Source organism: Rhinoderma darwinii, chromosome 2 (assembly GCF_050947455.1).
Source record: "Rhinoderma darwinii isolate aRhiDar2 chromosome 2, aRhiDar2.hap1, whole genome shotgun sequence".
NCBI lineage: Eukaryota > Metazoa > Chordata > Amphibia > Anura > Rhinodermatidae > Rhinoderma > Rhinoderma darwinii.
The window spans coordinates 196,714,564-196,741,548 of record NC_134688.1 but is presented as its reverse complement, the minus strand read 5'-3'; the positions used below and the strand labels follow the sequence as shown (position 1 = coordinate 196,741,548).

General features: G+C 44.5%; 1 protein-coding gene and 1 long non-coding RNA gene across 5 annotated transcripts in view; one reads left to right on the top strand and one right to left on the bottom strand.

Moving 5' to 3' along the window:
- The window catches only part of MAP4K4 (mitogen-activated protein kinase kinase kinase kinase 4), a 174,769-nt gene extending 173,951 nt beyond the window's left edge, over window positions 1–818 (bottom strand). For 2 of the 4 annotated variants that reach the window (XM_075852696.1, XM_075852699.1), the window contains exon 1: window positions 390–816. In XM_075852696.1, the coding sequence (XP_075708811.1) occupies window positions 390–446 (57 nt within the window). In that variant the 5' untranslated portion in view covers window positions 447–816. Of the gene's footprint in view, window positions 1–389 lie in introns of all 4 variants that reach the window. The other 2 variants (XM_075852694.1, XM_075852695.1) reach the window with 2 other exon arrangements.
- Window positions 255–26,868, top strand: LOC142742685 (uncharacterized). Its single transcript, XR_012881422.1, has 3 exons — window positions 255–906; window positions 25,668–25,821; window positions 25,993–26,868. It is a non-coding gene; the product is annotated as an uncharacterized LOC142742685 (long non-coding RNA).
- Window positions 26,869–26,985: the final 117 nt, after the last annotated feature.

Here is a 26,985-nt window from a genome sequence, read left to right as displayed (position 1 = left end):
GTAGGAAGAGGGGATGGATGCAGCTGTTGCGCCCTAATTTCTTTATTTCACCACTTGAGGCACATGCCAATACATGCAAACAAAGGAAGCCAGTGTGACTGTGCCACCAGCAGCCCAATGCCCGGACACGTTCTACCCAGAACTAAAAGCATTGCAGGAAACACACACAAGACAAGAAAGCTGCCCCCCATCGGCCTCCTGCTGCATGCAAGAGGGGCCCAGCCCTGCCTCCATCATATGGGTGGGGGGCTGTATGCAGCTGCTGCCGGGGCTGCTTCCATCACAGTGAAACCGCACAAATCCCAACCGTATATCGAGTGCACGACAAGCACTGGGCTGGCAGAGGCCGCTCCACGCCTTTCTATTGTGTAGAGCCCTCTCACACTCACCCTCAAGGAGGAGAGGTCTATGTCCACCAGACTCTTGGCAGGCGAGTCGTTTGCCATGGTCGCCCCTTTTTTGTGTAATATTCCCGGCAGAATCTGTGCCCTCCTCCCCGCCCTGGATCCAGACGCAGCAGGGCGAGCTCCTCTCCTCCCTCAGGTTCTCCTTGCACGGCTCCGACTCCACATTGGGGTGCAGCAGCCCCTCGTCTCCCTCTCTATGACCGTCGCTCTTGTGCCCAGGCTGCAGGATCGCGATCTTACACCATGTTGAGGTGGCAGCTCCAAGCACAGTGATCCGGGCTCGTCTCTCTTTCCTTCCCTCCCCTCCCTCTTTTCTTCCTTTCTTCCACCCCTCGGACACACAGACATGCAAAGAGGAGACAGAGGGAGGGGGTGGGGAAAAGAAAATCCTCAGCCAGCACAGCTACTGGAGCCGACAGCACCAATCCCGGCACCCTAATATCTCGTCCTCCGCCCCTACCATCATGGGCTGCCACCCAGCACCCGCTACCCTTGCCAGGTGCCAACATCCTCTGACTTTTGTATCGATGTTATCATGCAAGTATTAGTCCTTCATTATGTCCTGTCACACCCATTACTCAAGTATTTTCATTAGTGATAAATGTGTCATCTGTGGTAAGGAAACAATCATTTACCACCAATGGAATCAAACACAATAACAACATTTTGTATTCTCATCACTTCTGGAACACAACAGAACGCTCACCCTGTCTTCAAGGTTGTTTCATCGATTTATTGTAAGGAGAATCGCCATGGACCCTTAGGCCCTGTTCACATTTTGCTTGGCGGGTCCCACCACATAATCTGCCGCGGAACTGTCGGCAGGAAGATTCCTCCCTCCCATTGACTTCAATGGGAGGTTCAGGCGGATTCCGCCCGAAGATTGAGCAAGACGCTTCTTTTTCCTGCTAGCTGAAAAAAATCAGCTAGCGGGAAACAGAAGAGTCCGACTCCCATTAAAAGTAAGGGGAGGCGGAAATTTGTGGCGGAATCCGCAGTTTTAACGTACCCTTAGGCTATGTTCACACAGAGTTTTTTGCAGGCGGAATTTCTGAGTCAAAATTCCGTTTGGAAGTTTGAGGCAGATTGTCCTCTCCCTGCACGCCGATTTTCGCGGTGTTTTTAGCCAGCGGCCATTGAGCGCTGCGGGTATAAAACGCAGCGAAATACGCTTTCTCGGCCTCCTATTGAAGTCAATGGGAGGTCAGAGGCGTAAACGGCCAAAGATAGGGCATGTCGCCTCTTTCTCCCGCAAGGCGGTTTTACCGCTCGTGGGAGAAAACTGCCCCCGCCTCCCATTGAAATCGATGGGAGGCATTTTCAGGCCTTTTTGACGAGTTTTGCGGTGCAGTTTCCGCGTCAAAAAACTCGTCAAAAAACTATGTGTGAACATAGCCTAAGCATGGGAAATTCTTGGGGGTTTGGGGTTACCTATGTTATCTTCCAACAAGTCTATATGATAAAGCAGGGGTTCCCAAACTTTCTGAGGTCGGGACCCACTTCTGGCCGAGTCTTTTTGTTTGGAACCTTCAGCGACTGTACTTAGCCCCATATCATCTGATGTCAACGTCAACATCATTCGTAGTTAGATGCCGGTACTTTTAGAAATAAGTCTCTGCAACATCGAAAACAACTATAATACTGCGGGCGGGGGATGGTGCAGTCTCAAGGTATCCTGCTGCTGTGCGTCGCTGAGGCCCGACTATGGCCGTTGATGGTGGGTCATGTGACCCTACCAGGCCATCAGAGGAGTAGCTAGGGGTTAAAGAGACTGTGACCACATTATAAGTGCCCTATCTCCTACATAAGGAGATGGGTGCTATAATGTAGATGACAGCAGTGCTTTTTATTTAGAAAAACTATCTATTTTTACCACTTTATGAGCGATTTTTATCTTTATGCTAATGAGTTTCTTAACCCCTAGGCGCACCAGGACGCAACTGTACGTCCCAGCGGCCAGTGTCTTAGCGCACAGGGACGTACAGTTACTGAGTGGTTCCCGGTGCACACTGTCGGTGGCAGTGTGCACCGGGAATGGGGAGGACAGCTGTCCCCAACAGCGGTCCAATGCCGGCGATCGATGTAATAAGTGGATCTGTACAGATCCACTGATTAAATCATTTCTGCAGATAACGTATAAAAAAACGTTCCGGGACACGTAATAAGTCCCGAAACGGTTACTATAGGCACTCCCCCTCCCTACCCGATGCCCCCATGTCACCGGCAATAGACCAATAGCAGTGGCCATTGCCGGCGATTGCATTGATAGGTGGGTCTGAACAGACCCACCTATCATAGTTCATTCTCAGCCTGGGGGCGGGTAAAGGGGCGGGTAAAACCCCCTCCCCTGACAGCTAACACTCCCCAGTTACCGGCATTGGACCCGTAAAAGAGGTCCAATGCCGGCAATCGATGTAATCGGCGGATCTGACAGATCCACCGATTATATCGCTTCTGCAAACAAAGTGTTTAAAACTGTTTCTGGACTTGAAATTAGTCCGGAAACAGTTACTATGGGACCCCCCCCCCCCCCTATCTCATGCCCCATGTGACCCCCCCCCCCGTCCCATGCCCCATGTGACCAGCAATGAACCAATAGAAGTGGTGGTTGGTGAGTCTGTTCAGACCCACCAATCACAGTACGTTTTTCACCAAGGGCGGGTGAAAAATACCGGACACAGGCTCTGATCTCTTAGTAGGTGAAGAAAAGTTGGAGAGATCAGAGCCTGTGTCGTGTTGTGTGCCCCACACAAAGTGAAAAAAATAATCAACCCCTAATTTCCCTCTTCCCTGTTCCTAGTGTGTGACCCCACACACCTCCCAGTGTATAAGGGCTTATTCAGACGAACGGGAAATACGTCCGTGTAACGCGCGTGACTTTCACGCGCGTCGCACGGACCTATATTAGTCTATGGGGCCGTGCAGACATGTGCGTGATTTTTACTCAGCGTGAGTCCGCTGAAAAAAAAGTCACGACATGTCCGTTCTTTGGGCGTTTTTCGCGCATCACGCACCTATTGAAGTCAATGGGTGCGTGGAAACTACGCATGCCACACGGAAGCACTTCCGTGCGAACTGCGTGATTCGCGCAACAGCAGTCAAAAGGATGAATGAAAACAGAAAAGCACCACGTGCTTTTCTGTTTACAAACATCCAAATGGAGTGTCATAATGATGGCGGCTGCGCGAAAATCACGCAGCCACGCATCATACGGGGCTGCCACACGGAGCTGTTAAGTGCCCGTTGCGCAGGCAAAACGCTGCGTTTTTTTCCCGCGCAAAAACGGCACGCTCGTGTGAATCCAGCCTAAGGGAGATTTGTTAGCGTCAATCTGTAGCGCTATAGCGTTAGTTGTCAGTTGGCGTCAATCCGTAGCGTCAGTATCAATCCGTAGCGTCAGTTTGGCAGTTAGTGTCAATGCGTCACTTCTCAGCGTCAATCCGTCACTGTTAGTCGCGTCACTTATCAGTTAGTGTCAATCCGTCACTGTTAGTCGCGTCACTTGTCAGTTAGTGTCAATCCGTCACTGTTAGTCGCGTCATTTGTCAGTTAGTAAGTGGTACTAAGTGTTATAAAAAAAACTAAACCCCAAAAAAATTATTTGTGTTTAGTGTTTTCTGTGAAAAAATCTAAAAAAACGTAGTGTTTCAGCGTTAGTGTTTTAGTGTGAAAAAACAAAAAAAAAATCTTTGTTATACAACGTAACGTTGTTACAGCTACGTGTGTATAAACTACATATATACACACACACAAATTAATAAAATGGCTGCTGTAATGACGGGGGTGGGGAGACAGACAAGTGAGCCCTAATCTACCCACCACTCAGTCCCTGCCTACTTGCAACGACCCGCCCTAGGCGACGGGGTACAACTGGGCGACGATCCCTACGCTCAATAAGTGCACAACAGACAAGGGTACACAGAGCTAGGGGGAGAAAGGGCAGTTGCCCACGGCAACACCGTGAGCAACAAGAGAAGTGAACAAGCCGAGTCAAACCAGGAGAGTACGAGGTGCCAAACGCAGAGCAGAAGAGTAGTAAACAAGCCGAGTCAAACCAGGACTGTACGAGGTACCAAACGCAGAGCAGGAGAGTAGTCAGCAAGCCGGGGTCAATAAGAAGCAAGGACAATGGTACAAGAAGCTGCAGCAGGGCCAGGAAACCAAACGAGAAGAATCACAAACAAAGGAGGAACAGGAAAGGCAGGTATAAATAGACAGAGCGCGGGAGCTAGCTCCGTCTGGCCAGGCTGTGATAGGTTCTCCCACTCCTAAGCCTGCCACCCTGAGTGGTGGAAGATGGAGTCAGTCTCACAGACATAGAAGCAGGTGCAGACTGATTATCTATGGGCGTTAACCCCGAAGCTGTGCCTGGCAGATCCTTTACAGCTGCGAAGCGTTACACCGCTGAAGAGGTGTATGCCATGATCGCATCCGATACGGACTCAGCGAGTGGTGAGGAACCAGAGTTCTTTCTCTCGTCCTCCTCCTCTAGTGACAGCGAGGAACCTCCTCGTAGTCGCAGGAGGGTTAGTGCCCAGGTTCTGCTTGACCCTGAAACTGCCGTTCTGCCTGACCCTGGTACTGCCAGCAGTGATTGGTCACCCCCAACCAATTACACCCCCCAAATCCCAGAATTTACTGCTGCAGCAGGAATTAATGTGCAGACGGAAGGACTGCCTGTAATTGAATATTTCAAGTTGTTTTTTACCGACAATTTGATAGAGCTTATGGTGGACCAAACCAACATCTACGCCCACCAATTTATAGCCAAACACCCAAACTCATTTTATGCCCAGCCCAATCGTTGGCAACCAACTAATTGTGCAGAAATGCAAAAATATTGGGAGTTAGTTCTCAACATGGGTCTCACTAAAAAGCCCAAAGTGAGATCCTACTGGTCCACGGACATTCTTTATCATTGTCCATTGTACCGCAATACAATGACCAGACCCTGCTTTGAGGCAATCCAAAAATTTCTGCACTTTAATGACAACTCTCTATGCCCCCCACCCGCCAGGATGACCCCAATTCCGACAGACTTTTTAAAATTAGGCCCCTCATAAACTTTTTTTCCCAAAAGTTTCCTGAAATCTACACCCCCGACAAAGAGATTTCAGTTGATGAATCCCTGGTGCACTTCAAGGGTAGGCTGAAGTTTCGCCAATATTTGCCCAATAAGCGCGCCAGGTACGGGATCAAGGTCTACAAGCTGTGTGAGTCTGAGACCGGATACACACATGCTTTCCGGATCTATGAGGGGAAGGACAGGACAATACAGCCCCCAAATTGTCGTCGTCCCCGTACTGTCCACAACAGGGAAGGTAGTGTGGGACCTCCTACACCCACTGTTAGATCAGGGGTACAACTTGTACTTGGACAACTGGTACACAAGTGTACCCCTGTTCAAATGTCTAAAAGACAAAAAAACAGTGGTATGTGGGACGGTCCGAAAAAAACAGCGGCACCTTCCCAAGAACCTCATCGGCCAATCCCTGCCAATAGGAGAAAGCAGGGCATTGCTGCAGGATGGGATCCTGTGTTTGAAATACCGGGATAAAAAAGATGTATTCATGCTGACATCTATGCATGATGCCAGCTGCACCCCTGTCCCCACACGTGGATTCACAACCTCCACAATGAAGCCTGTGTGCATTCAGGCATATAATAAATTCATGGGGGGGTTGACCTGAATGACCAGGTGTTAAAACCATATAGTGCCATGCGAAAAAGCAAAATTTGGTACAAAAAATTGTCCGTGTACCTTGTACAGATGGCACTGTACAATTAATTTTTATTTTTCCGTAACGCTGGCCACCCGGGTACCTACTTGGAGTACCAAGAAAAAATTATTACATTTCTGTTGCTTGGAGACGAGGTGGGGAAAACATCTGCTGCTTCAAGTAGTTCTTGCCGTATCGTTCCTGGGCAGCACTTTCCAAGTGAAGTGCCTGCAACTCCAAAAAAACGGCGGGCACAAAATACTTGCCGTGTCTGTGCAAAAAAGGGTATCCGTAAGGATACCATATATCAGTGCGACACCAGTCCATCAAAACCCGGACTCTGCATGAAGAACTGCTTCCGCATCTTCCACACCTCCCTCGATTAAAAAAATTATACTTTTGAAATCCCCACACCTCCCTTTATCATTCTGGTCTTTTACCCATTTATAATATTGGACACTCTAAAAAAAAATGTGTAACAAAACTAAAAACCCTCATTATACCCCTAGAGGAATACCTAATACTTGTAATGCCGGGGTAGGGAGACAGACAGGTGAGCCCTAATCTACCCGCCACTCAGTCCCTGCCTACTTGCAACGGCCCGTCCTAGGCGACGGCGTACAACTGGGCGACGGTCCCTACGCTCACTATGTGCACGACAGACAAACAGACAAGGGTACACAGAAGCTAGGGGAACGGGGCAGTTGCCCACGGCAACACCGTGAGCAACAAGAGTAGTCAAACCAGGAGTGTACGAGGTACCAACGCAGAACAGGAGAGTAGTGAACAAGCCGAGTCAAACCAGGAGTGTACGAGGTACCAAACGCAGAGCAGGAGAGTAGTGAACGAGCCGAGTCAAACCAGGAGTGTACAAGGTACCAAACGCAGAGCAGGAGAGTAGTCAGTAAGCCAGGGTCTATATGGAGCAGAGGACAAAAGTACAGGCAGCAGCAGCAGAGCCAGGAAACAGACAGAATCACAGGCAAAGGAGGAGCAGGAAGTGAAGGTATAAATAGACAGGGGGCGGGAACTAGCTCCGTTTGGCCAGGCTGTGATAGGCTCTCCCACTCCTCAGCCTCCCTGCCTGATTGGTAGAAGGAGGGGTCACTCGATCAGACTTAGGAGCAGGTGCAGACTGACTAACCACGGGCGTCGACACAGAAGCTGTGTCTGGCAGATCCTTTACAATACTATAACATATGTGTATGATCTGCACAATTTTTTAGGCCTATGCTTGTGGCTAAAAATCATCCAAGTAAAATTAAGGCCTCAAAATCTTTGTGGTGCTTCTTCACTTCCAGGCACTGCTATGTGTCCAGACAACGTATTTAGACCACTTTGGGGATATTTCTAAAGTCAGAAGAAATATCCCAATAAATATTGAGTCACTTTACTTCACTTATATGTTGTGTCTGAAAAATCTGCCCAAAAAATGGCGCATTTGTAAAAAATGTAACATTTTATTTTGCAAGCCAGAAAAGTCATAAAAGTGATCACACCCCTACAAATTTTTTTTTGAGGGGTGCAGTTTCCAAAATGGGGTCACTTCACTGTACTGGAGCTCTTCAAACGCAACATGGCACCTGAAGACCATTCCAGCAAAATCTGTGCTACAAATTGCGCTCTTTTGTTTCTGAGCCCTGCCGTGGGTCCAAACAGTAGTTTATAATCACATATGGGGCATTACCGTAATCGAAAGAAATTGCTTTACAAATGTTGTGGTGCTTTTTCTCCGTCATTCCTTGTAAAAACTTAAAAATTCTAAGTTTTTTCAGAAAAAAAGTAGATTTTCATCTTCACAGTCTATTTCCACTAAATTCTGCAAAAAAACTGTGGGGTCAAAATGCTAACTATGCCACTAGAAAAATTCCTTGAGGGGTGTAGTTTTCAAAATGGGGTTACTTTTTGGGGGTTTCCACTGTTTTCATCCCTCAAGGGCGTTGCAAACACGACACGGCACCGACAAACATTCCAGCAAAATCTGCGCCCAAAAATCCAAATATTGCTCCTTCGTTTCTGAGCCGTGCTGTGGGTCTAAACAGCGGTTTATTACCACATATGGGGTATTGCCGTAATCGGGAGAAATTGCTGCACAAATGTTGTGGTGTTTTTTCTCCGTCATTCCTTTTGGGGGGTTTCCACTGCTTTGGCACCACAAGATCTCTTCAAACCTGACATGGTGCCTAAAATATAATTTTAAAAAAAGGAGGCCCCAAAATCCACTAGGTGTTCATTTGCTTCTGAGGCCTGTGCTTCAGTCTGTTAGCACACTAGGGCCGCATGTGTGATATTTCTAAAAACTGCAGAATCTGGGCAATAAATATTGAGATGCGTTTCTTTGGTAAAACTGTTAAGGATCTGCCAGGCACAGCTTCTGTATCCACGCCCATAGGTAATCAGTCTGCACCTGCTTCTATGTCTGTGAGACTGACTCCATCTTCCACCACTCAGGATGGCAGGCTTAGGAGTTGGAGAGCCTATCACAGCCTGGCCAGACGGAACTAGCTCCCGCCCTCTGTCTATTTATAACTGCCTTTCCTGTTCCTCCTTGCTTGTGATTCTTGTTTTGTTTCCTGGCCCTGCTGCAGCTTCTTGAACCATTTGACCTTGCTTCATATTGACCCTGGCTTACTGACTACTCTCCTGCTCTGCGTTTGGTACCTCGTACACTCCTGGTTTGACTCGTCTTGTTCACTACTCTCCTGCTCTGCGTTTGGTACCTCGTACACTCCTGGTTTGACTCGGCTCGTTCACCACTCTTGTTGCTCACGGTGTTGCCGTGGGCAACTGCCCCTTTTCCCTTGCTCCTGTGTACCCTTGTCTGTTTGTCGGTCGGGCACTTATTGAGCGTAGGGACCGTCGCCCAGTTGTACCCCGTCGACTAGGGCGGGTCGTTGCAAGTAGGCAGGGACTGAGTGGCGGGTAGATTAGGGCTCACTTGTCTGTTTCCTTTCCCCCATCATTACAAAAACCTTCTGTTTTACAGAAAAAAATGTATTACAAATGAATTTCAGCCAAAAAAAATGAAATTCTAAAATTTCACCTCTACATTGATTTAATTCCTGTGAAACGCCTAAAGGGTTAAGAGACTTTGAGAATGCTGTTTTGAATACTTTGAGGGGTGCAGTTTTTAAAATGGGGTGATTTATGGTGACTTTCTAATATATAAGGCCCTCAAAGTCACTTCAGAACTGAACTAGTCCCTGAAAAAATAGCCTTTTGTAATTTTCTTGAAAATGTGAGAAATTGCTGCTAAAGTTCTAATCGTTGTAACGTCCTAAAAAATTAAAAGTATGTTCAAAAAATGATGCAAACATAAAGTAGACATATGGGAAATGTTAAACTATTTTGTGTGGTATTACTATCTGTTTTACAAACAGATACACTTAAATTTAAAACAATGCTATTTTCTGCAAATTTTCTCTGAATTTTGGTGTTTTTCACAAATAAATATTAAATTTGTCGACCAAATTTTTTCACTATCATAAAGTACAATATGTCACGAGAAAACAGTCTCAGAATTGCTTGGATAGGTAAAAGCATTCTGGAGTTATTACCACATAAAGTAACACATGTCAGATTTTAAAAAAAATGGGCTGTGCCACAAGGCCAAAACAGGCTGCGTCCTAAAGGGAAGAAAAGATAGATCCGGAGTAATAAAATATAACTTTTACTGAGCTTGTTTAAAATATATGTAACAAATAATGTATCAAAAAGTGAGGATATCATATGCCAATACTGCATGCAAATTCTCATGTATATTCAGTGATTTACATTGAAATCAAAATTCTGGAGACAGCAAGAAATCAGTCCACCTTGATAAGGTTTCCTAATGTTGTAGTATGTTATGATTACTTTTTTCAGGAGGTTTATCCAAAATCCTTTCCTTTTGCAAGGACCACATATACAAATAAAGTAAAAGACCTGGGGCAGTTGCCCTCCTACCCCTTGTTTTCAATTGGTAGTCCTTTAGGTAAATGTGTCCAAAGATAGTTATATGGCTTCTCCTGAAATAGTAGATGATGAATGGATATTTCTCCCAACGCGTTTCTTTGCTGACCAAGCAGTTCCTCAGGGGAGATAGGTCAAGAAAGCAGCTGCATCCAGATTCAAAGTCAGCTGCTTAAAGATCAGTGTTGCTGTCAGTTCGTATGAAGAAAAAAGCTCATTGATTGGAGCATGCTTGCAGTGGCAAGGGGTATCCTGTTTAAAACATTCTTGCAATGGCAAGAAGTTTAGACCTTCCAAGTTGGAGGTAAACAAAAGACGCCGGTTCCTGGCGTGTACCGTCACTATACTGAGGGATTCCCTGCTTTTTATGCATCCGGAAACACCCCCTAAAACCCGCCCACCTCCCACACCTCCCTGTGACGTATCTGGGGGGCGTGTATCTGTTGTGACGCGGTGATCCGCCCCGTGACCGCCAGCCAACCGTACACGAACATACCAAGTTCATGCACTAGTTTAGCAGGCGGCCACACCGCGGATCACCGCCACAACCCACTAAAAGCAAACTCCCTGTAATCTCACAACAGGAGATACGTATGATAAGGGGAACTGAGAAAACCCCGCCCCTTCTAGTGACGGGACAGCCAATCGATGGCTGTGACGTAACCATAGTTACTCTCTCGCAAGCCTGATCCGTGCCGCCTGTTCAGACGCCACGGGTCTGAAAACGAGAGTGTACATGGACCAGCAGTCCATGTGAACCTAGGGAGATAAGGCAAAAGAGTGGTGAATGGAATAGGGAGGGGGGGGGAGAGGGGGAACTCTAAGATAGGACATGAGGAGTTGCGCGTGTGGTACTAGGGTGCCGATCTAGATGATATATATCGGCACTCAGAGTAACCAAAACACGCAATAAATGTCTCAAAAGCAAACCGGAAAAGGCTTATTTGTTTTAGGGAAAAGCCTTATTTATGTAGTCATGCGTCCTAAAGGGGTTAATGCCCAACTGTTCTTGTTTTTACTTTAGACCAAGTGGGCGTTGTACAGAGGTGTGTATGACGCTGAACAATCAGTGACCAATCAGCGTCATACACTTATCTTCATTTATTTACTCGCTATGTGCAGCCACATAAACACACTATAACGTTGCTGCAGTGTTCTGACAGTGAATATACATTACCTCCAGCCAGGACGTGATGTGTATTCAGAATCCTCACCACTTCTGAATCTTTTCTGTGAGATTTCCAGCAAGGCAAACGTAATCTCGTTTGAAATGACAGGTTACATCGTAATCTCGCGAGATTACGCTTGCCTTGCTGTAAATCTCACAGAGACGCTACAGAAGTGGTCAGGATTCTGAATAGACATCACGTCCTGGCTGGAGGTAATGTATATTCATTGTCAGGACACTGCAGTAATGTTATAGTGTGTTTATGTGACTGCTCATAGCGATATAGCTATATCGCTATGTGCTGTATAAATGAACGGAGAGAAGTGTATGACGCTGATTGGTCATTGTCATACACTCCTCTGTACAACGCCCACTTGGTCTAAAGTAAAAATACGCCCACTTGGGCATTAAGAAACTCATTAGCATAAAGTTAAAATCGCTCATAAAGTGGTAAAAAAAGATCATTTTTTTAAATAAAAAGCACTGCTGTCACCTACATTATAGCGCCCATCTCCTTATGTAGGAGATAGGGCACTTATAATGTGGTGACAGGGTCTCTTTAGGCACAGGGAGGACGGAATATCTGAGTAGGCCCTAACCTAGTGGGCCTTCCGCACTGTATAATGACCCTTAGCAGACCTCACTGTAAAGGATCTGCCAGACACAGCTTCTGTGTCTACGCCCGTGGTTAATCAGTCTGCATCTGTTCCTAGGTCTGATAGAGTGACTCGATCTGCTACCACTCAGGCTGGTAGGCGGAGGAGTGGGAGAACATATCACAGCCCGGCCAGACGGTTCTAGCTCCCGCCCTTGGTCTATTTATACCTTAATTTGCTGCTTGTGCTTTGCCTGTGATTCTCCTGTTTTCCTGGCTCTTTTGTTCCTGCTATTACCATTGACCTCTGCTTCATATTGACCCTGCTTGACTGACTATTCTCCTGTTCTGCTTTTGCTACCGCATACTCTCCTGGTTTGACTCGGCTCGTTCACTTCTCTGTTGCTCACGGTGTTTCCGTGGGCAACTGCCCCTCTTCCCTTGCTTCTGTGTTCCCTTGTTTTGTCTGTTGTGCACATAGTGAGAGTAGGGACCGTCGCCCAGTTGTACGCCGTCGCCTAGGACGGACTGTGCAAGTAGGCAGGGACTAAGTGGCGGGTAGATTAGGGCTCACCTGTCCGTCTCCCTACCCAGACATTACACTCACACAGTAAAATGCTCTTGTAGCTGATCCCACACATTATAATGCTCTTATAGCTGCCTCCACACAGTATAATGCCCCTATAGCTCTCCCCACACAGGATAATACCTCTATTGCTCTCCCCACACAGGATAATACCTCTATTGCTCTCCCCACACAGTATAATGCCACATAGCTGCCCCACACATGGTATAATACCTTTATAGCTACCCCAACACTGTATAATGCCCCCATAGCTTCCTCCACACAGTATAATGCCCCTATAACTGCCACACACAGTATAATGCCCCAATGACCGCCCCCACACAGGGTAATACCCCTATAGCTGCCCCATTCAGGATAATACCCCTATAGCTGCCCACACAGGATAGTACCCCTATAGCTGCCCCCACACAGTATAATGCTACTTAAGCTGCCCCCCACACACACAGATTAATGACCCCATAGCTGCCTCCACACAAATTAATGGCCCCATAGCTGCCTCCACACAGAATAATACCCCCATAGCTTCCCTCACACAGTAGAATACCCCACAGTTGCCCTCATTCAGTATATTGCCCCATAGCAGGATATTGCCGTCAAGTTGCCCTCACACAGTCTAATGTCCCCATAGTGCCTAATAATAAAATAATTACTCAGCTACGACAAGTGGAGGAGATCTTTCTGCTCCTCCGGTCTGTGCAGTTTGTAGCTCGGTACTACATCGCGCCTGTCTGCTCCAAGCTGCTTACGGCTCGACACTCACGACATAGTAAATGCTGGAGCAAGGAGCGATCAGCTCCTTGCTCCAGCATTGGATTCAATTGTATCTGCGTCCTGAGTACGCAGATACAGTTGAAAGCGGGACATCGGTGAGTGTCTCGCAACTCCCTGGAGGTCTTCACAATCGTCAATTCATTTATACACTTCTAGGAGGAATAATGGAGAACCGGCAGAATGCAAAGTTAAAAGAAAAAATTTACTAGAATTTTTATCTAATGTGAAATGCAAGTATTTCCCAAATAAACAGGAGTTCTCTTTAACCCCTTCCCGACATCCTCTGTATACATAGGGCGCTGTCGGTCAGGGGTTCCCGCAAAGCGCAGTACCATTTTGTTGCGGTGATAGTGGGGGCTCAGGAGCTGAGCCCGCACTATCACTGCTGGGTGCCAGCTGTATGTTACAGCTGACACCCTGCTGTAGCGGCTAGGACCAGAGCTAACCTTCGATCCGGCCGATTAACTCCTCAGATACTGCGCTCAATAGAGATAGCAGCATCTGAGGAGTTTTTAGACACCAGCACCCCAGCAACGTGATCGCTGGGTTGCTGGTGGCTGCAATGGCAACGGGAGGCCTAATACTGGCCTCCCGATCTGCCAGCTACGGACGCCTCCTATGCTCCGCTCGAACGCGGGGCCTAAAAGGCTTCCAGTCTCTATGGCAATGGCGCCGGCTCAGCTTCCGCCTCGGAAGCTGAGCCGGCATTATCAGCGGTGGGTGTCCCTCCTATAAGGGCAGAGACCGGAGCTAGCTCCCTCCCTAGCAATAGCTGCATCTTAGTGGTTTGTAGCAAATCGGCAGCAGGCTGCCGACTGCTACTATGGCAACAGGAGGCCTAACAATGACCTCCTGTTCTGCCATTACAGAAGCCGTTTAGGCTTCTTCCTGGAGGCGGAGCCTAATTGGCTTGCTGTTAGTGAACGACTGACAGTTCTAATACATTGCACTACATAGGTAGTGCAATGTATTAGAACAGCAAACAAACAGTTGGACGTTCAAATCCCCTAGTGGGACTAAAAAAAAAGTGTAAAAATAAAACTTGTAAAAAATAAAAGTTTCAAGTAATAAAATAAAATGCAATCGCCCTTTTTCCCTTATCAAGTCATTTATTATTGGGAAAATAAATAAACCATACATATTTGGTATAACCGTGTCCGTATCGGCCTGAACTATAAAAATATTATGTAATTTATCCAGCGCAGTGAATGCCGCAAAAAAAAACACCTAAAAAAACACTGGTGGAATTGCTGTTTTTTGGTCACTTTGCCTCCAAAAATTAAACTAAAAAGTGATCAAAAAGTCGCATGTATCCAAAAATGGTACCTATAGCTGTAGCTAGTCTCGTAAAAAACAAGCCCTCATATAGCTCCGTCGACGAAAAAAATAAAAAGTAATAGTTCTCACAACATGGCGACAGAAAAAATACATTCTATCTACAAAAGTTATTTTATTGTGCAAAAAGTTGTAAATCATAAATAAGTGCTATAAATTACGTATCGCCGGAATCAGACTAACACGAAGAATAAAGTTAACATGTAGTTTATAATGTATGGTGAGCGCTGTATAAAAAAAACCTAAAAACTATGCCAGATTTGCTGTTTTTTGCTCACCTTGTCTCCTAAAAAAAAAGGATAAAAAGTGATCAAAAATTTGCATGTACCTCAAAATGGTACCAATAATAACTACAGCTCATCCTGCAAAAAAAACAGGCCTCATACCACTATGTCTATGAAAAAATAAAATTAGTTAAGGCTCCCATTGAGGAAAGAAAAATCTGCAGTTGTCCAGGCCCGAGGGGAACATTTCTTCTGTTTCAAGCGGCAATTTATCAAGGCCCTAAAATTAGGGAACCAGGAAGGGGAGGGCCCAAACATATCTGCTAGAAGCGAGGGTGCCCGCATTATACCAGGACAACACTTCCCAGCAAAATTCCCCGAACTGCAAAGGTGCGGAGTGTGGACCAAAAGGGGGATAAGAAAGGGCACCATTTATCAGTGTGACACTGGCCTGTGCAGAAAGGATTGCTTCACAGCGTAACACACATCTCTGTATTATTTTAACCCATTATTATACCACCTGATTATGCCCCTAATGTACTCTGCCCAGCTTACATATGCCCCCACATTATGAACTAAAATACCAGTAAAACTCAAAACAAAACTACTACCAAGCAAATCCACTCTCCATAAGCCAAATGGCGCTCTTTCCCTTCTGAGCCCTACAGTATGCCCAAACTGTTTGCCACATATATGGCATTGCCATACCCGGGAGAACCCTTTTAACAATTTTTGGCGTGTGTGTCTCCAATGGCACAAGCTGGGCATGACATATTTGCCACTGAAATGGCATATCTAGGGAAAAATTGAAATGTTTACTTTGCACCATCCGCAGCGCAATCATTTATGGAAAAGACCTGTGGGGTGAAAATGCTCACTATACCCCTTAATAAATGCCTTAAGGGGTGTAGGTTTTAAAATGGGGTCACTTTTCAGGGGTTTCTTTTATTATTTCACATAGGAGCCACTGCAATTGTGAACCAATATTCTTAGGCCTTATTCACACGAACGTTGAATACGTCCCTGTGAACAGCCGTCACACGGACCTATGCAATTCAATGGGGCCATTCAGACATGCAGTGTTTTTCATGCAGCATGTTTCCGTTGCGTGAAACTCACTGCATGTCCTATTCTTGTGCGTTTTTTTGCGCATCACGCACCCATTGAAGTCAGTGGTTGCGTGAAAATCATGGAAAGCACACGGACGCACCTCCGTGTGCTGTCCATGATTCACGCACAAGTTCATAACAATTGACGAGAAAAAAATTAAAAATAAAGGAATGTGTACATAAACAGACATCAACAACTGATGCCACACGGAACTGCAACGCATGACATACGTGTCCGTTTTTTGCGGACGCAAAATGGACACGTTCGTCTGAATAAGGCCTTAGGCTGATTTAACACATTATTATGAGTTGTTCATGGCTAGATTCACATATTTTTTTTGCAGTTTTTAATGCAGTTTTTCTAGCCAAATCCAGGTGTGGATTATAAACAGAGTAGAACTATAAGGCCAGATTCACAAGAACGAGTGCAAACATGGACGTGAAAAAATGACGTTTTTCACATCCAAATTGCACCCGTGTAGGACCCGTTTCTACGGATCCCTCATAGACTTGAGTCTATGGAGGGATCCGTGAAAACGAAGGACAATAGGACATGTTCTGATTACGAACGGCCCCATTGAAATACATGCGGCACCCAGACATATACTACTGTTGTCTGAATTCAGCTTAAAGGAACAGTGTCACCAACATTTTTTTTTTTATATCAGTTTTATGTTAGGGTTTTATTAAAAACGTTTATATTTATTTGTGTGTTTGTGTGTTACTTTTTTCTATTTTTACACTTTTTCTTCCCTATGGGGGCTGCCATTTTTTTTTCCATTTCTGTATGTGTCGATTAACGACACATACAGACATGGAATACGGCAGCTCCAGTCCCATAGGGACTGCGAACGGGGCCCGTTCCATCCACTATGGTGTACGCCGTGTGTCTGGGAACGGCGCATGCGCCGCTCCCACACAGTCCGATTTGAAATGCGCGCCGTCCGGCGCCATTTTCCTGTGGACCGGAAGTCGCGGCCGGGCAGTATGATTACTACTTCCGGTCGCGGCTTCCGGACTTGTGCACATGGAGCAGCGGCAGCAGACGGAGCGGACGGACCGGAGGGAGCGGCGGCGACTGGAGCAGGTAAGTGATTTCTATGTATGTTCGTGTTTCAGTGTGTGTTTACTACTGTATGTAAACCTTCTACACTGTGTGTTAGCTCAAAAAATGGCGACACACAGTGTAGGAGGTTAGACCGTTCAAACCCCTCGTTTCTCCCGGCACTAGCCAGGATAAAGGAGGGGGGGATTCTGAGAGCTCACTAGAGCGAGGGATTTTTTCCCAATTTTGCAGCATAAAGCAATGTGGTTGCTTTACCACATGCAATGCTGCAATTTTGGGAATTGCTCCATCTAGTGACCAGTGCTGGGAAATATTATAAATTGAATCCAATTTATAATATTTCCTGACTCGTGAAAAAAATAAAAAAAATTAGAACAATGTTTAATCACCTACACACTAATTGTTTAACTAAAAAAAAACAAACATGTTTTGCTGGCAACACATTCCCTTTAAGGATATGTTCACACAGGGTACATACGCTGCAGAAAATTTTGCAGAATTTACTACCTAGAACATGCAGGGAAATCCGGCAGAATGTAGGCACCAAATAGTGTGCATATATTCGGCTGCGTTTTCCCCTGTGGAAAAGGTATAAATAGCCGGATGAGCAGAGACGCGTTTCTATGGCAGCGCCCGGAAAGGTAAGTATAGGCCTTTTTTTTTTTACTTTTCTATTTTTTTTTTTACCTGTGGAGTTTGCTAAAGAAATGCAGCGTAATTACAGCAAATCCCTCAAACAATGGCATTTTCTGCAGCATATTTTTGCAGAAATACAAAGCAAATAGGCCACGTGTGACTTCACCCTAATTCCTTGTTCACACAATGCTTCATTTGCTTCAGATTTTGCATGTATTTTTTTAAACCTTAACCAGAATTGGATCCAGCAGGGCAGACCTATGAGGCCTTCCTATATATATTTCTTCTGCTTAGGCTCCGTTCCAGGTTTTGGCTTAAAAATACATCCAAAATCTGCAGCAAATCTGTACTGTGTGAACAGGGCCTAATGGTATGTTCCCACAGACAGGATATGCTGCAGATTTTCTGTAACAGAAAATCTGCAGCGAAATCTAAAAAAACCTTAAAGAGGCTCTGTCACCAGATTTTGCAACCCCCATCTGCTATTGCAGCAGATAGGCGCTGCAATGTAGATTACAGTAACGTTTTTATTTTTAAAAAACAAGTATTTTTGGCCAAGTTATGACCATTTTTGTATTTATGCAAATGAGGCTTGCAAAAGTCCAAGTGGGCGTGTTTAAAGTAAAAGTCCAACTGGGCGTGTATTATGTGCGTACATCGGGGCGTTTTTACTTCTTTTACTAGCTGGGCGTTCTGACGAATCAGCATCATCCACTTCTCTTCAGAACGCCCAGCTTCTGGCAGTGCAGACACAGCCGTGTTCTCGAGAGATCACGCTGTGTCGTCACTCACAGGTCCTGCATCGTGTCGGCCACATCGGCACCAGAGGCTACAGTTGATTCTGCAGCAGCATCAGCGTTTGCAGGTAAGTAGCTACATCGACTTACCTGCAAACACCGATGCTGCTGCAGAATCAACTGTAGCCTCTGGTGCCGATGTGTCCTCGCTCGTCCGACACGATGCAGGACCTGTGAGTGACGTCACAGCGTGATCTCTCGAGAACATGGCTGTGTCTGCACTGCCAGAAGCTGGGCGTTCTGAAGAGAAGTGGATGATACTTCTCGTCAGAACGCCCAGCTAGTAAAAGAAGTAAAAACGCCCCGATGTACGCACATAATACACGCCCACTTGGACTTTTACTTTAAACACGCCCAGTTGTACTTTTGCAAGCCTCATTTGCATAAATACAAAAATAATCATAACTTGGCCAAAAATGCTTGTTTATTAAAAATAAAAACGTTACTGTAATCTACATTGCAGCGCCGATCTGCTGCAATAGCAGATAGGGGTTGCAAAATCTGGTGACAGAGCCTCTTTAAATCAGTCACAGAAATATGCAGTGGTTTTACCTGCGGATTTAGTGTGAAACATTGAATGTAGCAAACTTTATGTGCACTTGTGGATTTTCATCGCTTTTTACTGCGTTTGCGCTGTGTAAACGCTAAACAAAACAGCAACAAAAACGCAACTTGTATAATTTAGTATGGATGCTCCCCATTCAAGTATATGGGCCAAATAAGCAGCATCTCTGCTTAGAATTTGCAGCATTCATTGACATGCAGAACACTTTTTGCACGACTTTTCTGCATTTTTTCCCCTGCAGCATGTGGCTGACATTTGTAGAAATCTCATCCACTTTGTTGCTACTGTAAATGCTGCAGGCTTTCCGCAAAGAATTCTGCACCCTCCTAAGGGTATGTGCACACGCAAACTCAAAAACGTCTGAAAATACGGAGCTGTTTTCAAGGGAAAACCGCTGCTGATTTTCAGACGTTCTTTAACCCCTTCAGGACCCAGCCTGTTTTGGCCATCAGGACACAGCCAATTTTTTCAAATCTGACGTGTTACTTTATGTGGTAATAACTCTGGAATGCTTTTACCTGTCCAAGCGATTCGGAGACTGTTTTCTCGTGACATGTTGTAATTTATGTTAGTGAAAAAATTTGGTCGATAATTTCTGTATTTATTTCTGAAAAACACCAAAATGTAGAAAAAATTTGGAAAAATTAGCATTTTTCTAAATTTAAACGTATCTGCTTGTAAAACAGATAGTAATACCACACAAAATAGTTACTAGTTAACATTTTCCATATGTCTACTTTATGTTTGCATCGTTTTTTGAACGTTCTTTTATTTTTCTAGGACATTACAAGGCTTAGAACTTTAGCAGCAATTTCTCATATTTTAAAGAAAATTTCATAAGGCCATTTTTTCAGGGACCAATTCAGTTCTGAAGTGGCTTTGAGGGCCTTATATATTAGAAAATCCCCAGAAGTCACCCTATTTTGAAAACTGCACCCCTCAAGGTATTCGAATCAGCATTCACAAAGTGTTTTAACCCTTAAAGTGTTCACAGGAATTAAAGCAAAGTAGAGGTGAAATTTGCAAATTTTATTTTTTTTTGACGAAATTCATTTCTAATACATTTTTTTTGGTAACACAGAAGGTTTTACCCGAGAAATGCAACTCAATATTTTACTGCCCAGATTCTGCAGTTTTTAGAAATATCCCACATGTGGCCCTAGTGCGCTAATGGACTGAAACTGTAATGATGGGGTAAGGAAAAGTGAGTCCTAATCTACCCGCCACTCAGTCCCTGCCTACTTGCAACGACCCACCCTAGGCGACGGGGTACAACTGGGCGACGGTCCCTACGCTCAATAAGTGCACGACAGACAAACAGACAAGGGTACACAGAAGCAAGGGAAAAGGGGAAGTTGCCCACGGCAACACCGTGAGCAACAAGAGTGGTGAACGAGCCGAGTCAAACCAGGAGTGTACGAAGTACCAAACGCAGAGCAGGAGAGTAGTGAACAAGCCGAGTCAAACCAGGAGTGTACGAGGTACCAAATGCGGAGCAGGAGAGTAGTCAGTAAGCCAGGGTCAATATGAAGCAGGGTCAAATAGATCAAGAAGCTGCAGCAGGGCCAGGAAACCACACGAGAAGAATCACAAGCAAGGAGGAACAGGAAAGGCAGGTATAAATAGACAGGGCGGGAGCTAGCTCCGTCTGGCCAGGCTGTGATAGGCTCTCCCACTCCTAAGCCTGCCATCCTGAGTGGTGGAAGATGGAGTCAGTCTCACCGACATAGAAGCAAGTGCAGACTGATTACCTATGGGCGTAGATACAGAAGCTGTGCCTGGCAGATCCTTAACAGAAACACAGGCCTCAGAAGCAAAGAAACACCCAGTGGATTTTAGGCCTCCTTTTTTTTTAGAATATATTTTAGGCACCTTGTCAGGTTTGAAGAGGTCTTGTGGTGCCAGAACAGTGGAAACACCCCAAAAGTGACCCCATTTTGGAAACTACACCTCTCAAGGAATTTATCTAGGGGTATAGTTCGCATTTTGTCCACACAGGTTTTTCGTTAAATATATTGGAATTAGTCTGTAAAAATGAAAATCTACTGTTTTTTCTGAAAAAAACATAGAAATTTTTAATATTTACAAAGAATAACGAAAAAAATGCACCCCAACATTTGTAAAGCAATGTCTCCCAATTACGGCAATACCCCATATGTGGTAATAAACTTCTGATTGGACCCACAGTAGGGCTCAGAAGGGAAGGAGCGCCATTTGGATTTTGGAGCACAGATTTTGCTGGAATGGTTTTCGGTGCCATGTCGCGTTTGCAACGCCCTGGAGGGACCAGAACAAAGTTACCCCATTTTGGAAACACCCCTCAAGGAATTTTTCTAAGGGTATAGTGAGCATTTAGACCCCACGGGTCTTTTGCAGAATTTATTAGAATTAGGCCGTGAAAATGAATATCACAATTTTTTTCCACTAAAATGTTGAATTTTCTCATTTTCACAAGGGATAAAGGAGAAAAAAACAACCAATTTTTGTAAAGCAATTTCTCCCGAGTACGGAAATACCCCACATGTGGTCATACATTTTTTTCATTAGAAATTAATTAACCCTTTCAGGACTGATCCATTTTTTGCTTTCTTATTTTCGTTTTTCACTGTAGAGTGATGTGAGGGCTTATTTCTTGCTGGAGGAGCTGTAGTTTCTATTGACACCACTTAAAGTGCCATAAAATTTACTGGGAAACTGAAAATAAATTCTTTGCGGGCTGATATAGGAAAAAAATCTGATTCCACTTTTTGGGGTTTTCGTTTTTACAGCTTTCGCCGTGCGGTAGAATTGCAAACTTTACTTTATTCTGCGGCTCAATACAATTACGGTGATAACAAATTTATATAGTTTTTTTAATATTATACTACTTTTACAAAGAAAAATCTAATTGTTAAAGGGAAGGTGTCATGATTTTTTTTTTAAATTATTATTATATTGCTTTTAATAAAATATTAACAAAAATTTTATTTATTTGTGTTGTGACTTTAAACTTTTTACTGTGTTCTTACTTTTACTTCTCTATGGGGGCTGCCATTTTTTTTTCATCTCTCTATGTGTCGATTAACGACATATACAGAGATGGAATACGGAACATACAACCCCATAGGGAATGTGAACGGGAGCCGTTCCATTCACAGAAGTGTACCCTGTCTGTGTGAGAACGGCGCATGTGCTGCTCCCACACAGACCAAAATGAAGGTCGTTCGTAGAGTGAAATCCGGCACCATTTTCATGTGGACCGGAAGCCGCTGCCGGACAGTAAGATGACGACTTCCGGCCGCGGCTCCCGGCCATATGTTCAACGAAGCGAAGGCACAAGGAGCGTAGACCAGCGGCGGCGGCAGGAGCAGAAAATTTATGTTCGTGTATGTGATGTGTGTATTATGTTCGTGTATGTTCGTGTCTGCTGAGCCCTGTATCTAATCCTCCTACACTGTGCAGTCACTCAGAAAATGGCGGCACACAGTGTAGACCTTCAAACCCCTCCTCCTGGCACTAGCTAGAAGAAGGGTGGGGGGATTGTGTGAGGACTCTAGAGGAGAGTGTGTCCACCCCAAATTTGCAGCGTAAAGCAATGAGGTTGCTTTACCACAGTGACCATGCTGCAATTTTGGGAACTGCTCCCTCTAGTAACCAGCACATGGAAATGTTTTAAGTTAGAATCTAATTTATAATATTTCCTGACTTGTAAAAAAATTAAAACAATGTGTTAACTCAAATGCTAATTGTTTAACTGAAAAAAATAATAATAATTTTCTAGCGACACATTCCCTTTAAAATAAAAAAATGTTTTGTTTCACCACATTCTGAGAGACGTAACTTTTTTATTTTTCAGTTGATTGAGCAGTGGGAGGTCTTATTTTTTGCGGGGCGAGCTGTCGTTTTTATTGGTACCATTTTTTGGTACTTCATTTTTTTTTTTAGCGCTAAAGTGACAAAAAAACAGCGATTTTGGCGGTTTACATTATTTACGTTTTTTACGGTGTTCACCGTGCGAGTTAAATAATGGTATATTGTAATAGTTCGGCCTTTTACGGACGTAGCGATACCAATTTTGTTTATTTTTTTTACATTACTTTAGAAGAAAAATGGGAAAAGGGGGGTTTTTTAACTTTAAACTTTTTTCTTTCTCACTACTAATAACTTTAATTCTTCTACACATTTTATTAGTCCCCTTAGAGGACTTGAACCAGCGATCATTGGATCCGCGGGTACAATATGCTGCAATACTAATGTATTGCAGTATATTGTTATTTTTACAGGCTTCTGTAACCGCACGATCGCTGTTCCTGTCCATTAGTCCTGGGTGTCAGCTGTAATACACAGCTGACACCCGCAGCATATGGAGCGGGCTCAGCACGTGAGCCCGCTCCATACATCAACCCCCGCACCATGACGTGCTATTAAGTCATAGTGCGCAAAGGGGTTAATGCACAGCGGATGTTGTGAATATTGCAATTTTCCACTGATATGCCATTTTAGTGCATAATATGTTGTTCCCAGTTTGTGCCACTGAAGACAAATACCTCATAAAACGTTAAGCGGGTACTCTTGGGTATGGCGATGCCATTATATGTGGGCGCAAACTGCTGTTTGGGCACGCTGCAGGGCTTAGAAGGGAGGGACGCCATTTTGCTTTTGGGGCGCAGATTTTGCTTGGTAGTAGTTCTATTTGGGGTTTTGCTGGTATTTCAGTTTATAATGAGGGGGCATATGTAGGCTGTGGGGAGAACATCAGGGCATAATAAGGGGGTATAATAATGTGGTAAATAAATAATAATTCATAGATATGTGGCCGGTGTCGCACTGATAAATGGCGCCCGATCTTATCCGATATTGGAACACTCTGCACATTTTGCATCGTCATATTCTGAGAGCCAGAAATTTTTTATTTTTTCACCTCCGGAGCCGTGTGAGGGCTTATTTGTTGCGGGACAAACTGTAGTTTTCATTGGTACCATTTTGCACGAGGTGCTTTTCTGTTTTCATTCATTTTTTTTACTACTGTTGCACAAATCACACGCAGCACCCAGAAGTGCTCCTGTGTGTCGAGCGCGATTTGCACGCACCCATTGACTTCAATGGGTGCGTGCTGCGCGAAACACGGGCAAGTATAGGACATGTCGTGAGTTTTACGCCGCGCACATACGCTGCGTGAAAATCACTGACAGTCTGAACGGCCCCATTTACATACATAGGAAAATCACGCGCGTAGCATGGACGTATAACACGTTCGTGTGAATAAGGCCTAAGAGTAAGTTCACACGTAATAACGGATTTTATTGCGGAATACAGTAGCAGTAGTGTGGATGAGATTTGAACAAATCTCATCCACACACTGTGTAAATGATAAGCGGAAAAAATGCTCAGAAATTGACCTGCGGTGCGTTTTTTTAATCAGCAGCATGTCAATTGTATTTGCGTAATCGCTGCTTTTTTGTCTCGGGTTTTCCCCATTGAATTCAATGGGAAGGTAAGACCCGCAACAAACAGCAGATGTTGCGATTTTTGTGGCAGAAAAGCTGCAATTTCGCCTCAAAAATCGCAACTCAGGAATAAAAATAATCTTTTACTTACCCAGAATTTTGTGCTTCTTCATCCAAGTTGGCCTCCTGGGATCATATTTCATCCCATGTGACCGCTGCAGCCAATTACAGGGAGCTGCGGTCACATGGGATGAAACGGCATCCCAGGACTGCAGAATGTCAGGACGTCGGAGGGACGCGTTGCCATGGTAACTATATCCTTTTTTTTTCTGTTCAGTGCAGGATTTCCGCAGCAGACATTCCGGCCGAAAAACTGAACTGAATTCCCTGTGGCGACCAGGACACATACGCTGTGTGCTTTTATGCAACATGTCAACCCTGTATGAACGTAGCCTAAGGGCTCATTCAGACGAGCGTAAAACTCGTCCATGTGCTGTGCATGGAAATCACTCACAGCACACGGACCCATTCATTTCAATGGGACTTGTTTGTTTTTCACGCAGCATTAGTCCGTTGCGTAAAACTCACAGCATAACCAATATTGGTGCGTATTTATGCATCGCAGTCACCCATTGAAGTCAGAGGGTGCGTGAAAACAACGCACAGCACACTTGCAACACGCGTGAGCTATGCGTTTTTTACGCACAGTTGCAAAGGGTATTGGAAAAAAAAAAAGCAGGAAGTGTTTGTAGAGCAGCGTGACCAGCTACAGGAGCAACAGCCAGACAGTCCTGTGCGCAGCCAGACATCATGTCTCGGGCTCTCAATGTGGAGAGGATTATCACGTTGGTGCAGGAGAGGCTGGAGTGGTGGGACATGAGGTCGGATACCTACCACGACCAGCACCGCAAAGACAATGCGTGGGAGGCCATTTCAAAAGTGATGTTCTCAAATGATTGGAGTAGTGCGACGCCTGCTGACAGAACCAAATTTGGTAAGTGCAAGCATAGTATATCCTGCATAGTTGGTCAAGTTTTTGCGTAACTTTTTAAACAATTTACGCTATATGGTCCTGATAGACACGGTGTCTCCGTTACTGCCCCCTATATAGATGCCTTGTGTCCATGTTGATGAAGTTTTTGCTCAACTTTCGAAGTAATTTATGTCATGTGGCCCTGTTAGACACGGTGTCACTGCTAAAATGAACCGTTCATTTCATATTGGACTAGTAGTACATGTTTAGTATATTGGCCCCAATGTTAAATACACGTATATCTATAAATATATTTATATATATATTTTTTTCAACAGTGGATGACTTAAAAATTCGTTGGTGTAGTACGAGGGACCAGTACCGTAGGGATCTGAGCCAAAAAGGGAAGAGTCATTCTGCGCCCTCAAAGAAAAGGCCATACGTCTTCACCAAAAAGCTGTCTTTCCGGAGCCCCATATTTGATCTTCGTCCGTAAGTATCCCAAAATAAAGAAAAATGTTCTAGGGGTTTTCCCATCATGGAAATTTATGACATATCCACAAGATAATATCTTAAAAATGTAACGTGTGGATATGTCATTAATTTCCATGATGCAAATACATGTAATATGTATTCATTTGTTAATTTTTTATCCAAATTTAGCTCTGAATCCAACCTGGAGGAGAATGAGGAGGAAGAGGAGAGTAGACAGATGGAGGAGACTAGAGAGGAGCAAAACCACTCTTCCAATCCCAGAACTGGATTCTGGTTCATCTTCTGGACCCAGTCTATGCAGCCCTACCCCTCCGTGAATTCGCTCTCGTGCTGCAACCAAGAAGAGAAAAAAATGAACTATGGCTAGCTAGGTGGACACTTGGGTTCTGGAATATCTGAATCGAAATCGACCAGAGGATGAGGTGGACACTTTTACCCGAAGCCTGAGTCCATATTTGCGGTTTGTACCGGCAGAGCATTGCCTACGCACACAATCATCTATTTTGATTTTGCTTCAATCTGCTATACCATCTAATGATCCTAGGGAGTGCTTTACAGCACTAGAGCACAGGCGCTTGTTTGGGCACATTATGCCTCAGGCTCAAGCATCACAGAGCTTTAGCACTCCAGCTCCTCCAATGCTGCATCAACGGCAATATTTTCCAAGGCAAATGTCTCAAGACTACCCAAGTGGTTATAGGGGGGCTTACTACAGCCCACAAGAGCCTTGTTATGGCAATCCGTCACCATGGCAACCTTCATCACAATCTTCCTCTGAGAGTATGGAGTCCACTGCTGCAAGTGCCTCACCATCATCTCTGGATCTCTTTTAGTTTATAACTTTTTTTTAATTTAATATTTTTATGTTTATGTATTTTTGCGTTACCGTATTTTTCGGACTATAAGATGCACCTGACTATAGTCGCACCCAGGTTTTAGACTTCATAAAATAGAAAAAAAAATCATATTTTACTACTTTTACAATGCAAAAACTATTTGTTAAAAAAAAAAAATTTTTTAATTTCACCACATTCTGAGAGGCATTTTTTGGTACATACGATTTTTTTTATCACTTTTTATTTCATTCCTTTTTTTTTATTTTTTACATTGTGCTTGGGGAAAAATGGGAAAAGGTTTTTTTTTTTAACTTTTAATATTATT